Here is an 18,995-nt window from a genome sequence, read left to right on the forward strand (position 1 = left end):
AGAGATACCCTTGGGCCATTCTTGGTAATAGTAGCTGATGTTTAAGAGCAGCAGCCAGACTTCTGACATTTGGGAGACAGCAGAGTAGCTGAGAGCCTGGCTCTGAGTCAGATGCACCTGGATTCAAGTGTCTTCTCTGCTATTTGCGTGCTTCAAAGACTTGGGCAAGTTCTTTTAGTCTCTCTTCCTCAAGTTTCCTGTTTTGTGGGGTGGGGTGGGCAGGCATGCCCCTGGCATGTAGAAGTTCCTGAGCTAGGGATTGAACCTGTGCCACTGTAGCGACCTCAGCTGCTTCAGTGACAATGGCAGATCCTTAACCTGCAAGAGAACTCCAAGTTTCCCATTTTTGAAATGAGAGAATTAATTTCTTCCTTAAAGGACTTTAGTGAGGATTAAAGAAGGTAATAGAAAGTCCTTAGCACATAGGAAGTGCTCAAATGCATGATATCAAGGTTTACTGGACTTAAAAAAAAATTACTGTTCTGATACTTATGAATGCTCTTTAACTATTTGCAGGACATTACTTATAGGTAAAAATGTTAATTACTGAAGTATCATAAAAAGAAGCCTGTTTTGTCTTGATATTTTCAAATCATGTTTTTTTTTCCCCTAGAAAAAAAAACTTGCAGTGTAGAAATATTTCTGTGCACTAGAAAGTTGGAAGTCTTGTTTTGCTAAGGTCCCCCCAAAAGAATAAATATGATTTGGCTAGCTTGCACATAAGCAATGAGCTATATAGCTCACTTAGTTATGACATCTTCCCAGAGTTAACTAGACTTTCAGCTTCACTGAGAAGACTGTATGAGTCATTTTCTCCACTTGTTCCCAATATGTACATGTATGCATGTACTTGCTTGCACACGCACACACACACACACACACAAACACACACAGATTATACTAAAATGACTAAAGTACAGTTTAATAATCTGAATTTAGGTAAACTTAATTCTTCTGAACTCACTTTGTCACCTATGCTTTAGTGGTTTCCATGATCAAAATGCTCAAAGAAGCTAAAATTAAACTTCCTTCTGACTTTTACTTGTTCTCTTACATTTTTTTTTTCTTTTGTCTTTTTAGGGCTGCAACCACAGCTATGGAGGTTCCCAGGCTAGGGTTCAAATCGGAGCTGTAGCCACTAGCCTACATCACAGCCATGGCAACATGGGATCCAGGCTGCGTCTGTGACCTTCACCACAGCTCATGGCAACGCCAGATTCTTAATCCACTGAGCGAGGCTGAGGATCAAACCTCTGTCCTCATGGATACTAGTCAGATTAATTTCCACTGAGCCACCACTGTAACTCCTGTTTCTTACAATGATTGATTTATTAATTTTGCTTTTTAGAACTGCACCATGGCATATGGAGGTTCCCAGGCTAGGGGTCAAATTGGAGCTACAGCTGCTGGCCTGTGCCACAGCAATGCAAGATCTGAGCCACGTCTGCAGTCTACACTACAGCCCAAAGCAATGCCAGATCCTTAACCCACTGATTCAGGCCAGGGAGTGAACCTGCAACCTCATGGTTCCTAGTCAGATTCATTTCCACTGCACCACGATGGGAACCCCTGTTCTCTTACATTTTTTTAAGTGAGTGAGACACAACACCTTTGCTTTGACCCTGTAGGAAGCAATGAATGTATTGGTCAGTGGCCTCAGAATCCTATAAGATCTAGCCAGAAGGAAGGGAATGTGTTTATTTATCTCTAGAATGATCAGAAGGCTATATAAGAAAGCTCTCAAGCAAAAAGGGCACACAATCTTTCCTCATCAGATGAAGCTAACAGTCCCAAAACACACTAATATACCTCTCTCATTTGAGAGGTGCACAGACTGTCCCCCTGTTGGAATGCCAGAATTCCAATTGTTCATTTGTAGAAATGATCATTCTCCATAGAAACCATACTTTACATGGTGGTTGGCTATATTTAACCCAGAGTTACAACAGAACTGGGATTTGGCCATTCGGTGCCAATATTTTTACAGAAGATATGTTCAGGGATCCAACTAAGGATTCCAGTAATGGAGACTCTTCCCTCCTTTCCATCCCCCACTTCTGGGCCTCTTAGGTTTGCTTAGGGCAGAGAGTCTTCTTAAGAACTGATTGAGAGGAAGCTAATATGAACTGTGGACCTGGAGGCTTTCAGAGTGTGGGGACAGGAGGATGATGCGCTGTGAGAAGCTGAGAATTCTTTCTTGCTCAGCTTCAGAGTAGTTCCTGATACTCTTTCTTTCTTTTCCTTTCTTTTCATCTACTAACTGCAATAATTGATAAACTTCTTCCTCCACAGCCACAAGCAGCCTCTTCCTTCAGAAAAGGATTTCTCTTCTCATTTGTATTAGAACAAAGAGTTCCCTCTACTTGTCTAGTCCTGAAGTGAATACACAGAATACATGGAGTCAGATACTCTACGGAGTTAACCAAAAAATTTCTTCTCAGTATTAAAAGTAGATTCAACAGGTTAAGCTCAAAACCCTAGTTAATGGTAAGTCTTTTTCAACATAAAGAGCTGGTGTGAGGTTTATCCACATATTGTGGGGAGTTTTAGATTTAGGTTTAATAATAATCGTTTCATCAAGATATATGACTGATAGGATTTCCCTTTGCGGCTCAGCGGTAATGAATCTAACTAGTATCCATGAGAACGAGGGTTTAATCCCTGGCCTTGCTCAGTGGGCTAAGGATCCGGTGTTGCCACGAACTGTGGTGTAGGTTGCAGATGGCTTGGATCCCACATTGCTATGGCTGTGGTGTAGGCTGGCAGCTGTAGCTTCAATTAGATCCGTGGCCTGGGAACTTCCATATGCCGCAGGTGCAGCCCTCAAAAAGCAGGAACAGGAAAAAAAAAAAAAAAAGAGAGAGAGAGAGAGATGTGACCGATAAAGGTTTAGGCATGAAGAGCATGAGTGTGGGTTTATATAGCACAAAATGGGGCAAAATGACAGTGTGAGTAGCACCCCCTAGTGTTGAAGAGAAGCTATGAGTAGAAGGGAGGTACTAGGAGAAGGAGGTGTGTTACAAAGTTTGTCTGCATTCCTTTGCTCTAAATCCATTCCTGTAGGAGCAGAATCCTCAGATGCTGCTCAGAGATTTCTAAGTAAAGCGCTTAAGGTAATTCAAGAGACAGTATCCAGCAATGAAACCAAAACTAAGGTGTTATCAAAAGAGACCAGGGAGAGTAGTGAAATTCAGGTGGCTGGCAAGAAGACAGACAGTGGGGGAAGCTATGCCTAAGCAAAGGATTCCTCGCGGAGCCTGGAGAGACTCACAGCTGCTATCTGGTGGAACCCTATAAGCAGTTCCTTTTCTAGGTCTCTCATGCTTTAGGAGAGAAGGAAACTTTTGAAGGCACTGAGTAGACTTGCATATCATTCCTCAGGTCACCATAAATCCTGCCAGGATTAAGGACAAAGCTGCTAAAATAAGAGTGAGAAATCTTTGAAGTATTCTGGAAGCAGACATCTGAGCAGGTAAAATAAGCAGAAGTAAAAGCCACAATGCTTAATAACAAAGTATATGGCAGAATTAGTCACTGGCTGCATAGATATCCTTTAGTTTTGGATGACTTCACACATCTCCTTGGTGTGGACCTAAAGTTTGCCTTTCTAACTGGTTACTCTGACTGTCAAAGTTGATATTTGTCATCGTGCTGATCCCATTCTGTGTACAGGTTAGGTTTCACTTACTGTCCCAGCCCTGCCTCCTTCCTGTCCTATGGGTTTTGGTGAAATGTGAGGAGGACCAACCCAGTCAGCTCCTGGACTTTCTTCCTACCTGTCATATTTATTGAGCACGTACTGTATACCAGACAGTGTATTAAATGCTGGGCATATAATAGTGGACAAAACTGACAAAAATTTCTGCCCTTATGGAGTTTACATTCTAGTGGAAGAGGCAAACAATAAACAAATTTCAAAAATATAACCTATGATACATGGTGCTAAACCCAGAAACAGGGATATAGTGAACAGGGATAGGGTGGCCCAAAGGGGTGACTTTTGTGTAAAAATTTGATGGAGATTATATTTGCATGCTAAGGGCAGTCCTATATAGCATAGACTGGGTGGCTTAAATAGCAGATATTTTTTTTCTCTTAGTTCTGGAGACTGGAAGTCCAACATCAAGCTGCTGGTAGGGTTGGTTTCTGGAGAGAATTCTCTTTCTGGCTAGCATATGGCTCTGTCACTTAATAGATGTGTTTTTAAAATTTTTTTTATTATTTAATTTATTTATTTATTTATTTATTTATTTATTTTAGAGATGCACCTGCAGCATATGGAGGTTCCCAGGCTGAGGGTCAAATTGGAGCTGCAGCTGCTGGCCTATACCACAGCCCGAGCAACATGGGATCTGAGCCACGTCTGTGACCTACAACACAGCTCAAGGCCACACTGGATCCTTAGTCCACTGAACAAGGCCAGGGGTTGAACCTGCATCCTCATGGATACTAGTCAAATTTGTTTCCACTGAACCATGATGGGAACTCCCAATAGATGTGTATTTTTTCAAAGTTACTTTACTTCTTTGAGCCTTGGTTTCCTAATCTATAAAACTGGAACAATAAAGAACCTACTTCAAAGAGCTATAGTGAAGATTAAATGGATTAAAGCATGAAATACATTAGAATAATTTCTGGCCCATAATAAGTGGCATATAAATGTTAGCTCTTATTATTATAAATGTTTTCCTTCTTGGAAACCAAATATATTACAAACTATCCAATCTTTGGTGACTCCAAATGTGTGGGTTGCCTATTATATGGTTCAGATAGGATTATTAGGCTTTCATAGATAACAACATAGAGTCAGAGTTCAAAGGGAAAACCAAGTCCATTAGGAAAAGATAAGAGCCATTTAATGGGAACACCTGATTGAATTTTAAAAATCCATAGGGGCCAGAGGTAGGCTCAAAGTTTAGGATGTAGAGAGCCAAAGGTTTTGGGTCAGAGTACAGCAGAAGAAGGAGAGTTCAGAATGAGAGCAAGCCAGAAATAAATAAGATGCTGTCCAGGAGGGCTGCTGCAAAAGTTCATCCTACTCCCTTAACTCCCCATCCAGCCTCATCAGAATAGTCTCATGAAGGGCCCTGGCCAGGGTCTAAGATATGTTTGCAGTCAGAGGCCAATTCTACCACCATTTTTCTGGCTCCATAACATTTCCATAGTGTTAAGTACCATGTGGAAGGGAGCCAAGGTACCAGACAGCAGGTGCTAGTACTTCTGGGTTCACTGGCTTCCCAGTCCAGGTTTTGGGGGCTGGGAGATATTATGTAAAGCTGAATAAAGGTCTAGATGGACCAGGCACAGCAAGGATCAATGGAAGGAAGAATGGGACTCAGGGATGGGAATAATTAGATATCAGTTTTCATAGGACAGATAAAGGTTTTGAATAGCTAAGGAACACATATCCGAGCTTTGTGCAAGGAAGAGTGGAGCAGATGTTTCATCTCAAATCAGCCTCAATCCAATTGTTATTGATACATTTGAAGGTATTTTATATACCTCCATTGGCAGTCTATGGCTTTTCTAGGTGCCAACCACTGGTGTGTTACTAATGATTGGGAATTTGGGATAAATACTGGTTTGGAAGCTGTAAGAGTTATGGAATGGTATATGTTGGGTGGTGAAGCAATGCTCTGAATTATTACATGAGATTTTTGTGGTGGTGAGGAATGCTGATGAGCCAAAGTGTAAGAAATATTTATAGGCTAGCATGGAGGCACACCCTTTGCTTGTGTTTGGAGCTTGAAGGGCTGTTTTGTAGGCCAGCTTCCTATTGCTCTTTTTTTCTGCATAATGAATAAATTGGCTGGTCTTTATCCCTGATTCTTTGTAAGGAGCCTCCAAATCCCTGGAATTTCCCAACTGATGGGAATGTCTTTGTTATTCAAGGCAGGCCTCTGGATAGTTTCAGGATGGGAGCTGGTAGTTCCAGAACTCTGGAAAGACCTAACCATGTGATTAGAGGTTTGGGGATTTGAGTCACATTATATCACCCTGATGTCCAACCTCTGGAGAGAGAAGTGGCTATATGGATTGAGTTCAGTCATATGGCCAATTCAATCAGTCATACCCATGTAATGAAATTCCAGTAAAAACTCTGGATGCCTGAAGCTGAGTAGAACTTGGTAATCACACATTGATGTGTTGGGAGGTGATGCATCCTGAGGACATGGAAACCTCAGGTTTCTAACCAGATCTCATTCTGTGTGTTTCTTCATTAAACTGTAATCATAAGTATAGGGCTTTCCCGAGTTCTGTGAGTCATTCCAGAAAATTATGGTATCCAAAGGAGTAATAAGAACCCCTGAAGATTTGTGGCCAGTTGATCAGAAGTGTGGGTGGTCTAGGTTACATTACAGGTTTTTAAGTCAGTATTAGGATATTTGAAGTCATACTACTAAGTTAAAACAAATGAAAATATCTGTATGACTGTATAGATCAGTTTCAATCTAAGTCTTTTTAATACCATGGGTCTGAGGCAAGGTAGCCAGGATTTGGGTAGAGGTGACTGAAACTTTCAACTTCCAGAAGAACCCTCTCTTCTTCAGGTAGTCATTTATTTGGATAGTATAGATAAACAGGGAGTGAACTTCTAAATTACCGGTAAAATCTTAGGGATTGCCAGACATTTTTGACTGCTTTAGGGACCAGCATAGTAATTTCTGAGAGATGACCAAGTTTCATGGTAATGTGTCATAGTAGCTGGCCACATCATCTGGAAGGCATTCTTCCATTTGTCACTTGATTTATGTGAATGAGGCTATAGGCACTGGAAGCCATGACATCATTGTGCCTCCCACCAATAGCAGGAATGGGACATGGTCTCAGATGTGAGCTGCGTGGAGTTCCAGTAATTTCGTTTTTTCTTACATTGGAGTTCATGGGCAAGAACTGAAATTTCATTGCCCATGTGTCACTGACCTTATTCCCTAGCAGAAATTGTCCCCCTGATGGGTAGGGCCATCAACCTACCCAAGCACATTGCCTAGCAGTTTCAGAAGACCTACACAGTTCTGGTTCATTGCTCACATCTCTGAAGTCCATGAAATTCATGAGAGTAGGTGTGTGATATAGTTTCTCTCAAATCTGGAGCTCAGAATAAAGGAGGTTCCAGAAGTGCAAGTGAATTTCTCTAGGAGCGATGTTTGCAAAATGCTGGGGTATGTATGATGCTAATTAACAAGGGCTTGGTACTCTACTTCCATCCTTGCCAGCTGTGTGGGGAGTATTATTTGTGAGTGTTAGAACTTTTAACTATGTCTCTACCTTCCACCCCAATCCCTTCACTCACGTGGACAATGGAAAACTAAGAAAACTGAGAGCCTCAGGGAATTTTGTTCTAACATTACTCCCAACCAGTGGTTCTCAGGGGTTGAGCCAATTGGGTCATCTTTGAAGGTTTTCATATTCTGAGAACTACCAGAAATTGCATCCTCAAGTGGCCTAGTTAAATAGATTGAGGCTAGGCTACAAAATCCAAATAGGTCTAGATAAGCAAAAGTGATCAAATTATGAAGGTAGATAGGCTAGGGGATGAGGGCTAACAATGCATGGGTAGAAGCAAGTGGAAAAAAAAATCTGGAGGAAACCTTTGTTCCAGAGTCCACATTCTCATGGAGGCATTTTATTTGGTGACCATGGCTTTTGATGCAGGTATACTAGAATCCAATCTTGCCAAAGCAAAATGAATGTGCAGTTCCAGCATTGTCAGTATTAAGTTGATTCAATTCTACATCTTTTTTTTTTGTCTTTTTGCTTTTTCTTGGGCTGCTCCCACGGCTTGTGGAGGTTCCCATGCTAGGGGTCTAATCAGAGCTGTAGCCTCCGGCCTACACCACAGCACGTGGGATCCGAGCCACGTCTGCGACCTATACCACTGCTCACAGCAACGCTGGATCCTTGACCCACTGAGCAAGGCCAGGGATCAAACCCGCAACCTCATGGTTCCTAGTTGGATTCGTTAACCACTATGCCACGATGGGAACTCCCCAATTCTACATCTTTATCATCTTGCAAATCTATTCCATCCCTCTCTCCTATAAAGTTTTTTCCTAAGTCTTGGAGATTCTATTCCTTAAATACTTCTCAATCTATTTCTGAGGTGACCAGAGTGATCCATCTAAAACACGAATTTGACTTAAGTACCTTCAGTGCATCCTCATTTCCTACAGGATTAAATACTACTGTCAGATAGCATATAAGACTATTTATGATGTTGCCCCTGCTTATTTCTCCATCTTCATCTCTCACCACTTCCCTGCCCTTTTCTAGCCACAATGACTTACTGGTATTTCCTGGAACATGCCCTTCTGTTGCATTCCTTCATGACTTAGTTCTTCTGCATATTGTCTGTTATGTCCTACTCTTGTATGTCTGGCAATTTTCTGCTTATCATCTAAGACTTACTGCATCTCTGAATTCTTTTCTAACATACGAAGGCAGAGTTGAACACTCTTTCTTTACAGACATTCTCAATTTTAGCACTCACTGCAATGAATTGTAATGATTTAAAAATCGATTTGTAGAGAGCATGGCCATGTCTAATTGATTTCTGGGCCTTCAGAGACTGACACAGTGCCTAACACATAGTAGGGTCTCAAATTGTCTTTGAATAGGGAAGTGAAATACTTTAAAAGCAGGAGGAACTTGTCAACAAATTCATGCTGTTGATTATCTCTTGGATTCAAGATCTGATGTCTGAAGTATGTGATGTTGATTCCTTCATTAATTCAGCAAGTGTTTATTGAACATCTACCCTAAGACAAGCATGGGAATAAAATGATGAACAAAAATAGTTATGTTCTTTACTGCTCTCAGAGGATTGAGGATTTACTGGGGGGAAATTATTACTTCATTTGTTTGAATTACTAAATAAAATAGAATATATTGAGTTTGGCCCATAACATCAGCTGAAGAGTTTATTTAATACAAGGCTTTCTGCAGTGTGATGTCAAAGCCTTTGCCCGTGGGGCTACTTTGGTGTCATGCATAGTGCAAGTTTGTCTCTAGTTCTTCAGCATAGAAAACCACAACAGGTAAAATAGTTGAACATCCTATTTTAATCCAAGCAAAACTTTGTCTTCAAAAATATGTGGACTTTACATCATATAAAGTGACTTTATATTTTATGAAGCGCTTTTGCACTTATAGTGGTATTTGGTTTTACTTATAGGAAAACCAAAGGAATGTAGGGAGAGCATTTAAAAATCAACAAAACAGGATCACCTTCTTAGGCTATAGGGAATACCTTTAGGCAGTGAGACATTATTAGTATATATATATACCTAAGCAAACAAAAAATCCTAGTCCCTCTGCTAAAAGCCAATATAAGACACAAACTTCTAACTCAGGGGGTGTGACTGGAGGAATGAAAGAAGCTTCAGGTCCTGGCATTTTGAAAATGGCGGGGTGGGGGGGGAACCCTCCGAAATATTACTCTTATGAAACTCAGATAAGACAAAGTTCGAACAAACTCAAACCAGGGTCCTACAGGGTCGTATTATCCTGATATCCCCTGTGGGTATGTTCTGTTTCCTTCTCAGTTGAGGTTATCTATAAACAAGGACAAACTTGGAATCAAGGTGACCAGTGATATATAATCAGTTAGATCCATTCAAAGGCATACTGGCCAGAATTGCAGGTGTTAGACATTCTGTAACATAAGGGATTTGTCTTTCTTGAATTTGGCTATGCTATTTCTGATAACTAGAATTGCTACACAATAGAGAAACAATTTTACTTCTTTTAGGTAGCACACTGCTGTGGCAGAGACATGCTGCCACAAGGCTTAAATTACACCCTCATTTTGATTTATAAATGGATTACAAACAAAGCACAAGGCAAAATAAAGTTGCAGTTTTAGCTTGAGCTCAAAGTAGCTAACAGTCTCCTAAACTGAAGCTAAAGTTACTTTCTTAATTAGGAGATTAAAAAAAATCAAGTGTCATAGAAGGCAGAATATTATGTACCAATTTGTCTATTAATATCACCCCCCTTTTCTGAGGGTATCAGAGAAAAAATAGTTTTCTTGATCATCTTTTTTTAAATAAAAATATAGGCCAGGTAGAAGCTTGGCCTTTCAAGTCTTTTCCTGACATTTAGGGAAGGAAGGAAGGAAATGGGGAGGGGATAAAATTGCAGATTATTTCATACCTTTTCTCAGTTCTAAATAGAAACCTCCTTTGGCCTGATGCACTAGTTTTCCAAAAAAGGAGTTTTGGCTTTGACCTACAACTATTCTGGAACCACTGTCCTGTCCATTTAAATGCTACCCCAGGAAGGCTAGCATAGTGATACATTTCATCTACAAATTTCAGTGTAAAATAACAGTACAAAACCGTTGGGCTCTTTATCTCCACAGCAGCAAATATCTATGTACAAATGGGCATTACTTTTCTCAATACTGGACTCTGTTCATTTCCTGAATTAACTTTACCATTGAGGTTTGGTTACTTGTTTTTTGCTGGGCAGAGTTGCAACTGGGATGGGGGAAGGGAATTCTTGCACTGGTTAGGCAACCAGGCAGGGTTACCAAGGAGCTCATTCTGGCTCCAGAATGGGGAGTAGGTTGTCCTCATTTCCTGGAACTGGATCATTCCCACTCCCTGAAACAGGGAGTGGATCATCCCCACTCCCTGCTAAAGAGGGAAGGCAATCACTGCCCAGCTCTCTGCTACCTGTCACTCTGGACTTGATTGTCCTCATCAGACCTTCAAAGGATCTGAATGTGGCTGACTTCTTCATGTCTCCAAGCTTCCTGCGAATGGCAGAGCCCATGGTGGACAGGGCAGCTGATGTCTTTTGTTTCATGTAGTCGTTGGAGACCTGAACGTCATGCCAGCTCTTGGAGAGATTCTGCCTCAACCCTGCCAAGGTCATAAGTCCCAGCTTCCTCTTGAGCTCCACGCAGCGTCTCTCTTTGGCTGCCAGCGCATGGCGTAGGGTTACAATTTCCGCCGCCAATTTACTGAGCTCAGATTTGAGCTCTTTTTGCTCCGCCTCTGTAGGGTCCTCTGGTTTGGCAGTCAGGTATGATCCATTCTTTCCTGCAGAGGTCTCTGTCATGGCGCCTGGCATAGACTGAGAAGGAAGATCTTCATTAAGAGAGTCAAGGTCCAATTCTTGGTAGAAAGAGTCCAACTCATGGCCAGAGAAGAAATAATCTTGGCCAACACAGTTGAAGTCTAGGCCTTCAGGGTCAGACTTTTGGCTGGTGGGGTGGGACTCTAGGCAGGATGGATTCATATCTTGGCTGGTGGAATGGATACTTTGGCTGGTGGATCAATGTCTTGGCTTGTGGAGTAGATCCACTTCCGGGTGATATTGGGGAGTAGGGTTGGGGGAGGGGTGGTAGGCTAGGGTTGGGTTGGCATCGTGGAGGTGGGATTTCCACAGAAGACGGAAGAGGGCAGAACCTGGGCTCAGCCTCTGCGCCGCCCATGCTCATAGTATTTCGACATCACAATGTCCCAGTGAGGTAGGTACTAGCCTTCAAACCAAGTCTTACTACCCTAACGGACCCTTTTCCACCACACTAGCCATTTTTAAAGCCTGAAAAATAAGTGAACTTTTGGTGTTAACAGAAATTTATGACAGAGCCCCATACCTAAAATAAATAAAAACTCCCCCAAAGTGATGCAGGGAGTCTAGAACCCCTGGTCTTGTACCCTCCCAATTTTCTCTCCTCAGGTTCCCAAAAGGGCCTGAGAAATTCCTAGCACCTCTCATAAAGTGTTCTTAAAGGCTCCTCAAAACATTTTAGTCCAACAGTAGTCCTATGGCATGAGTATCAGCAGTGTTAGAGGCTTGGAATAGTGGAACTCAGAAAGTTAGTCTGATGAGTCACAATTGTCTGTTCTTTTGGGGGACTGGGGAGAGAGGTAGAATGAGCAAATCTGTAATGATTGTGTCAAGTTTAAGCTCGATAAAGGCAAAGGCTACTGTACTATGAGAATTTAGGAGAGAAGAAATAAGATATATGCACATGGACAATGCAAAAATTTTCAATATTGAAGTTGCATTTTCTTTTCCAAACATCTACTTACATTTCTAAAGGCATGGCTTCCCACATATATGGTTTTCAGTTGAGGGAGGTGGTCTGCACAGTAAAGTAGTAATAGTTGTACAAGCTCTGTTAGGATGCCAATCCACCATATCCCTTATTTCCATTCAGAGCTGGTAATTTATACCGTGTAAAAATCAGGACTTCAGTCCAGAGAGGGCAGATAGTCAGGTATCACTTAGCTCCTTGCCTGGCTGCCCATTCCCAGGGAAGAGCCTTGAGCAAGTCTTAGTTTCTAGTGTTTTTTTTTGGATATTCTGGATGTCCTTTCAAGCATGATCTTGTGGAACCTGATGTAATCCTCAGCAGATTTCAGCAGTTTGCCATACTCATGTTTGTGTTTCCTCAGTGGAGCATCTAGTTGGGCATCCAAACCAATTTCAAATCTTTGGGTGTATACTTAATAACCCTTTCATGTAACGCAGTAGTGTTTATTATTGTCTTACCTTGAAGTATGTGTCTCACAAGGTTGAAAAATGAAGAGTATCCTTGTTGGAAACACGAAGGCAGATGAGGGATTTAGCTGTGTATATAAAGGCCTGAAAAATGAAGTAAAGGACTGCTTAACTACTGTTTTGTTCCAGAAGGTGGACTTTTCCTCCTTTGCCTGTGGAAACACTAGTGGTTTCAGGAATGTTCTGACTTTGAACCAGTACTCCTCTCTCAAAACTGAGGGTGCAGGGTTAAAGAAGTCCCTGGATTAAGCTAAATAATATGGAACATGCATTTTCTATTCTAAGTTGAGATTCCGTGTCACAAGATTTGAGCTTGCACTAAATTATCCTTCTCTGGATTGTTTTGGCCACCAAACTCACTGCCTATTTTCTTGTATATAGGGCTTCCTCGTCCTTCAATTCAAAGTATGAGATCTTTTGTTAAACTTTGATTCTTTTTGGTAGAGTAATAATTTTCCTCATAGGGAAATCGATCTGACCTCTCTCAACAATTTTGTTTCCAGTTCCCAAATCAAAACATGGTCTCTGGAAGGGGGCCTCCTAGCTAAGCAATGTTCTGACCTCCTGAGTAGACCTCGACAGATAAGTAACACAATGGAACAATCCATTTTATTAGGTTTATGCATAACCACATATAAACAACACATGTATTTTTAAAACATGTGTCTTTCAAATGAATTTTCACTTAATTTATAGTGATTATACACAACTGTTTGAATAAACTGTCTTTTTAAGGTTTATAATACTCAACTGTTGGCCCATGATTTTTTTAGAACCTCTCTACATTACGCAGCGAAAGAATCTATTACACAGAAAGGCTCACAAAACTGTTCTTATGAAACTGAAAGCATTTTTTATGCTATTTAGATATGAAAAACAGCCAAAATATTTGCTTCAGTAACCTATGTAGAAATACTTTGAGAATTTTTTAAAAGCCTATAATGGTTTGCTATCTTTTGTTTCCAAGGAAGATATTACTGACTCATTTTTAGTAAAGAATAAACTTTGAATTATTTTTCTAAGTAAAAGTGATGGACTTATACTAATCCTTTATAAATGTAAAGGTAAATGATACAACTAAATGATTTTTTTTCTCTTAATGTTTAGAAGCTTGTATGTTGTGTTTTATAAATAAATTATTGGGACTTGAGTGTAAAAAGCAAAGCCATATACCCCTCACCAGGTCTGGGTTGTTTGGGGATAGGAGAATTCAGATTGTAGTAATTGATACTTGAGTCTAGAAATGATTATGAACCTGTACCAGTGTCAGCACTTTTAACCACTTGACTTCTTTTGTTATTAAAGGTCAATATGGAGCTTCTTTATTACATAAAGTCTTGTAAAATAATCCATAGTGGTGGTTCGCATTGCTTCTAAAGACCTAACAACTCACCCTATAGTCTAGTCATTTACACTGCTAGATTTAACCATAGTGAATTCTCTCAGACTTTATATCTGTTGTGGGAGAACTACTACCACAAACATTTTGTTCATTTTATCTGAATACCAGGAAAAATATTTCAATATTTAACTGTGCCTGAAAATAAAGCATGTAGTTGAAAACCTAATCCAGTCAGAATGTTTCAAGAGTAGGAGGAGAAAATTAGTAGTTGGATTTCTTTGTTAAGCCATAATGTTATATTTGATTTCAGTTTGCAAGTTATTTTCACTACTATCTCACATCATAGCCCAGCTTAATCAGTAATATATGCAGTGTTACCCTCTCCATAGATATTATATTCTCCAGCATGAACTGGAACATTTGCCATTGTTTATAGCTGTAAGAGTTATTGGTAACAATCCTCATATTTCAATATTTGAGCTGATCTTCATTTAGGACTAGTATGACATTTCCTTTCAACCGCCCCCCCCACCTTTGACTGCACCAGTGGCATATAGAAGTTCCCAGATTAGGGATCCAATTGGAGCTACAACTGCAGGCCTACCCACAGCCACAGCAGTGTGGGATCGAGCCGCATCTGCAACCTACACCACAGCTCACGGCAGCGCTGGATCCTTAAACCACTGAGCGAGGTCAGGAATCGAACCCATATCTTCATGGATACTAGTTGGATTTGTTTCTTCTGCTCCCCAATGGGAACTCCTCAGCAGCCCTTCTACATGGCCTAATCAACTTCAAAAAAATACTTAGGACTATTATAGAGTAGGATTTTCATCTCTGAATCCCAAATGTGTTATCAGGATGTTAAATTGGAGCTTATTTAATTAAGAGCTATGCACTCCCTTTGTGATCAGTATTCATATGAAGATCTTCTCATTGCCAGGGGAGCCCTCAACTAAAGGCTCTGGCCATTTTGTGGACCTAGGGACTGAGGGGAGGTGAGGGGGAAAGGAAGAATGGAAAAATAGTTCTCATGGAGTACTGAGCCAGATTAGGTAAAAGTATCTTTAAGATTCTTCTCCCTGCCTCTCATAAGGAGGTCTCAGGTGTCTGGAAAGACACCTGATAAAGAGGCCTCCCAGTGGAGGTGCCTGAGCTAGGAATGCAGATAGGTGTTAGAACTTGGTTTGTTGTGGACCTCCACCCTTGGCTATTAATTCCCTTCTGAGACTGCAGTGTGGGAGGGCAGCTTTTTCCAAGAGATCTGCCAGGTAAAGCCTTTGTAATTTCCTATGGTCAGGCCTGAGGGATCATACATAGGTTTTTGTTTGTTTGTTTTTATAAATTTTATTGGAGTATAGTTGACTTACAAAATTATGTTAGTTTCAGGTGTATAGCAAAATAATCAGTTATACATATACATATATGCATTCCTTTTCAGATTTTTTTCCCATATGGGTTATTAAACAGTATTAAGTTACCCTGGGCTATACAGTAGATCCTTATTACCTATCTAATTTTTTTTTCTTTTTTGGTCACCCCCCCCCCCCCAAGGCATATGGAAGTTCTCAGTCCAGAGACTGAATCCGAACTGTGACCTACTCCATAGCTGCAGCAACATGGGGTACTTAACCCACTTTGCTGTGCTGGGGTTCAAACCAGTGCCTCCAAGAGACAAATGAGATCATTAACCCACTGTGTCACAGTGGAAACTTCCACCTATCTATTTTTTGTATAGTAGTGTATATATGTCAATCCCAGTTCTCTAATTTATCCCTCCCCCCACCTCACATTTTTCCTTTGGTAACCATAAATTTGGTATCAAAATCTTTGAGTCTGTTTCTGTTTTGTAAGTTCTTTTTTTGGTCTGTTTTAGGGTTGCACACACGGCATATGGAGGTTCCCAGGCTAGGGGTTGAATTGAAGCTGTTGATGCTGGCCTAAGCCAGAGCCACAGCAACACCAGATATCCAAGCCACGTCTGCAGCCTACACCACAGCTGACGGCAACACCAGATCCTTAATCCACTGAGCGAGGCCAGGGATTGAACCCACAACCTCATGGTTTCTAGTTGAATTCATTTCCGCTGTGCCACGATGGGAACTCTGTAAGTTCTTTTCTATCATTTTAGATTCCAGGAGTTCCTATCATGGCTCAGGGAAAATGAATCTGCCTAGGATCCATGAGGACGCAGGTGACCACTGGCCTTGCTCAGTAGGTTAAGGATCCGGCATTGCTCTGAACTGTGGTGTAGGTCACAGGCACAGTTCAGATCTGGTGTTGCTGTGAGCTGTGGTATAGGCTGACAGCTGTAGCTCCGATTCGACTTCTGACCTAGGAACCTCCATATGCCACAGGTTCAGCCCTAAAAAGACAAAAAAAAAAATTTAGATTCTACATATTAGTGATATCATATGATATTTGTCTTTCTCTATATGACTTATTTCACTTAGTATGATAATTTCTCGGTCCATCCATGCTGCCTAAATGTCCATCAACAGAGAATTAGATAAAGAAGATGTGGTACATATATACAATGGAGTGTTCCTCAGCCATAAAAAGAATGAAATCTTGCCATTTGCAGGCAATATGGATAAATCTAGAAATTATCATACTAAGTGAAGTAAGTCACATAGAAGTTTTTGGTTTTTGGCCAGGAGTCAGACTCTTCACTATGATTAGAAACTCTTCAAATGTCTTTCAATAGGTATTGGTTAGGTTAATTGTGGTAAACCCATAAAATGTCTTTTTAAAAAGTGATTTTCAGTGTCAGCAAAGTCAGAATCCTAACTGGAAATCTATGATTTACTTAAGATGAGTAATCAAAAAGAATTTAAGAAAGGGTGAAGAATAGTGTGGCATCCAGGGCCATGACAGGGAAAGCATTACTATCTCTAGGCCTGAATGGATATAGGATAGAATGGTTACCTCTTGAGGAAACTTTTGACAGCCTGAATGGATATAGGATAGAATGGTTACCTCTTGAGGAACCTTTTGACAGTCAGATGGCCACTGTCAAACTATGGCCCAGCGGGGAGGGAGCAGGAGAAGTAAGTATCCTGACCTATCTATCTCCTTCTAAACTTTGATCAGAATATCCATCTCTTGCTGATGCTTCCCATCTGCCAAACTTAACCTGAAACCAGAGGGTAAGGGAATCTGTTCAATGCAGCCTGTGAAGAATAACCTTACAGGGCACAGAGTAGGGAAGAAAAAAGTAGAGAAAGAAGAGAAGGGTAGAGATTGATTTTGCAGAGGCAAACAATATTTCATTCAATGACATTTCATTGTAAACATATAATTGTTTAACTTATCTATTGAGCATTTATGTCACTTTTAGATTTTCTTTTAGCTTATTATAAATATCCTTTTATTTAGATCTTTGCATGCCTATTTTTATTTCCAGAAGATACATTCTTAGAAGTAGAGTAGCTGGGCCCCTCTTTAAATATTTTTGATGTATATAACTGTCAGAAAAATTCATAGCAATTTATCCTTCACCTGGAGAACATGAGTTTTCCTGTGCACATTTTATTTTTTATTTTTTTGCTTTTTAGGGCCACACCCATGGTGTAGGGAAATTCCCAAGCTATGGGTTGAATTGGAGCCACAGCTGCCAGCCTACACCACAGCTCATGGCAATGCTGGATCACCAACCTAATTGAGTGAGGCCAGGGATTGAACCCGCATCTTCACGGATACTAGTCAGATTTGTTTCCGCTGCACCACAGTGTGAGCTCCTCCTATGCACATTAACACCAGATATTATCATTAGTCTTTGCTAATTTAATAGGGAAAAATTACATCTTGCTGTTCTAATTTATTTTTCTTTGATTATTAGTTGGACTCAAAAAACAGTTCTCCCCAGTGACACAGTGGGTTGAGGACCCAGCATTGTCACTGCAGTGGCTTGGGTCACTGCTGTGGTGCAAGTTTGATCCCTGGCCTGGGAACTTCCACATCCTGTGAGTGTGGCACCCCAAAAATAAATTAAAAATAAAAAAAGAAATTCATTGGTTATCTGTGACTTTGTTATTTTGCAAAATTATCTCACTGTTTTAGTACAAAATTCTTGCTCTTATTTGTACCTTCAACCCATAAATCTTTCCTAACAGTTATCTTTTAGTGTTTTATGATGGTCTTTGCCATAGTTGTTTGACCACAGTTGGGGGAAAAATTTTAGGGGTGTCTTAGCTCCTTAACTAGATTTTCAACCTGTCTTCATGTTTTTTAGTTCTATTTTTGTACCACCAGCCTTCTCTTTCTGCTTCTGAAGATAGCTTATGGTGCCAATTTCTGAGCCTTTTGGTGGTTATGCAACATAATTTGCTTTGATTTTTGACTTTATCCTCTACCAGCTTAGAATTCAAATTTCTCAGGTTTTCCAGGTAAGTTACTACTTTTCCCTCTGCTTTCTTGAGTTGCTCATACAAAAACATTTATGAACCTGTTCATTTGTATATAATCTAATAAATCAGACAGGTACACATTTATTATATTTATAATTCAGGTTAAGCCTCTCAGGAACATAGCAAATGTTTAATAACTGATGATGCGTGAACACTGACAATCAGAATAGATGGTGGCTGGAATAGGGTCCAGAAGGCCTTTTGTTGGACTGTTTATATGCTGGGTCATGTGTTGCTAAGGACACTGGAGATGTCAAGGGGGAGGCGGGGTAAGGGGAAGGGGATATTTTGAAGGCTTATTGCAACTGCTGTTTGCAAACTAGCATGGAAGTATTTTCATATTTTATGGTACATATGGTTATAATAGTACATATAAATAGTTATCATCCCTGAGCCTTCCCTTTTGCTTTAATTGTATTGCCATTATATGAATTATTTACTTTCTGTAGGATGCTCGAGATGTTACTTTACCCTATGTTTTACCTATATTGTCTATCACTGCCTTATTTTTGTTACTCAATATCTTTCCTAGCTTTCTATTTATTTATTTATTTTTGCTTTTTAGGGCCAGACCTGAGGCAGATGTAAGTTCCCAGGCTAGGGGTTGAATCAGAGCTACAGCTGCTAGCCTATACCACAGCCACAGCAACTCTGGATCCAAGCCACATCTGCAAACTACATCACAGCTCACGGCAATGCTGGATTGCTGACTCACTGAGAGAGGT

The 18,995-nt window shown here is 40.5% G+C and overlaps 1 protein-coding gene across 1 annotated transcript; it reads right to left on the reverse strand.

Moving 5' to 3' along the window:
* Positions 1 to 8,754: 8,754 nt before the first annotated feature.
* Positions 8,755 to 11,079, reverse strand: TPD52L3 (TPD52 like 3). The gene is made up of 2 exons (XM_047769541.1): positions 10,713 to 11,079; positions 8,755 to 8,759 (listed from the first exon to the last, which is right to left on the reverse strand). Exons 1-2 carry the CDS (start codon positions 11,077 to 11,079, stop codon positions 8,755 to 8,757), a joined length of 372 nt encoding a protein of 123 aa, XP_047625497.1.
* Positions 11,080 to 18,995: the final 7,916 nt, after the last annotated feature.

Source organism: Phacochoerus africanus, chromosome 2 (genome assembly GCF_016906955.1).
Source record: "Phacochoerus africanus isolate WHEZ1 chromosome 2, ROS_Pafr_v1, whole genome shotgun sequence".
Lineage (NCBI taxonomy): Eukaryota > Metazoa > Chordata > Mammalia > Artiodactyla > Suidae > Phacochoerus > Phacochoerus africanus.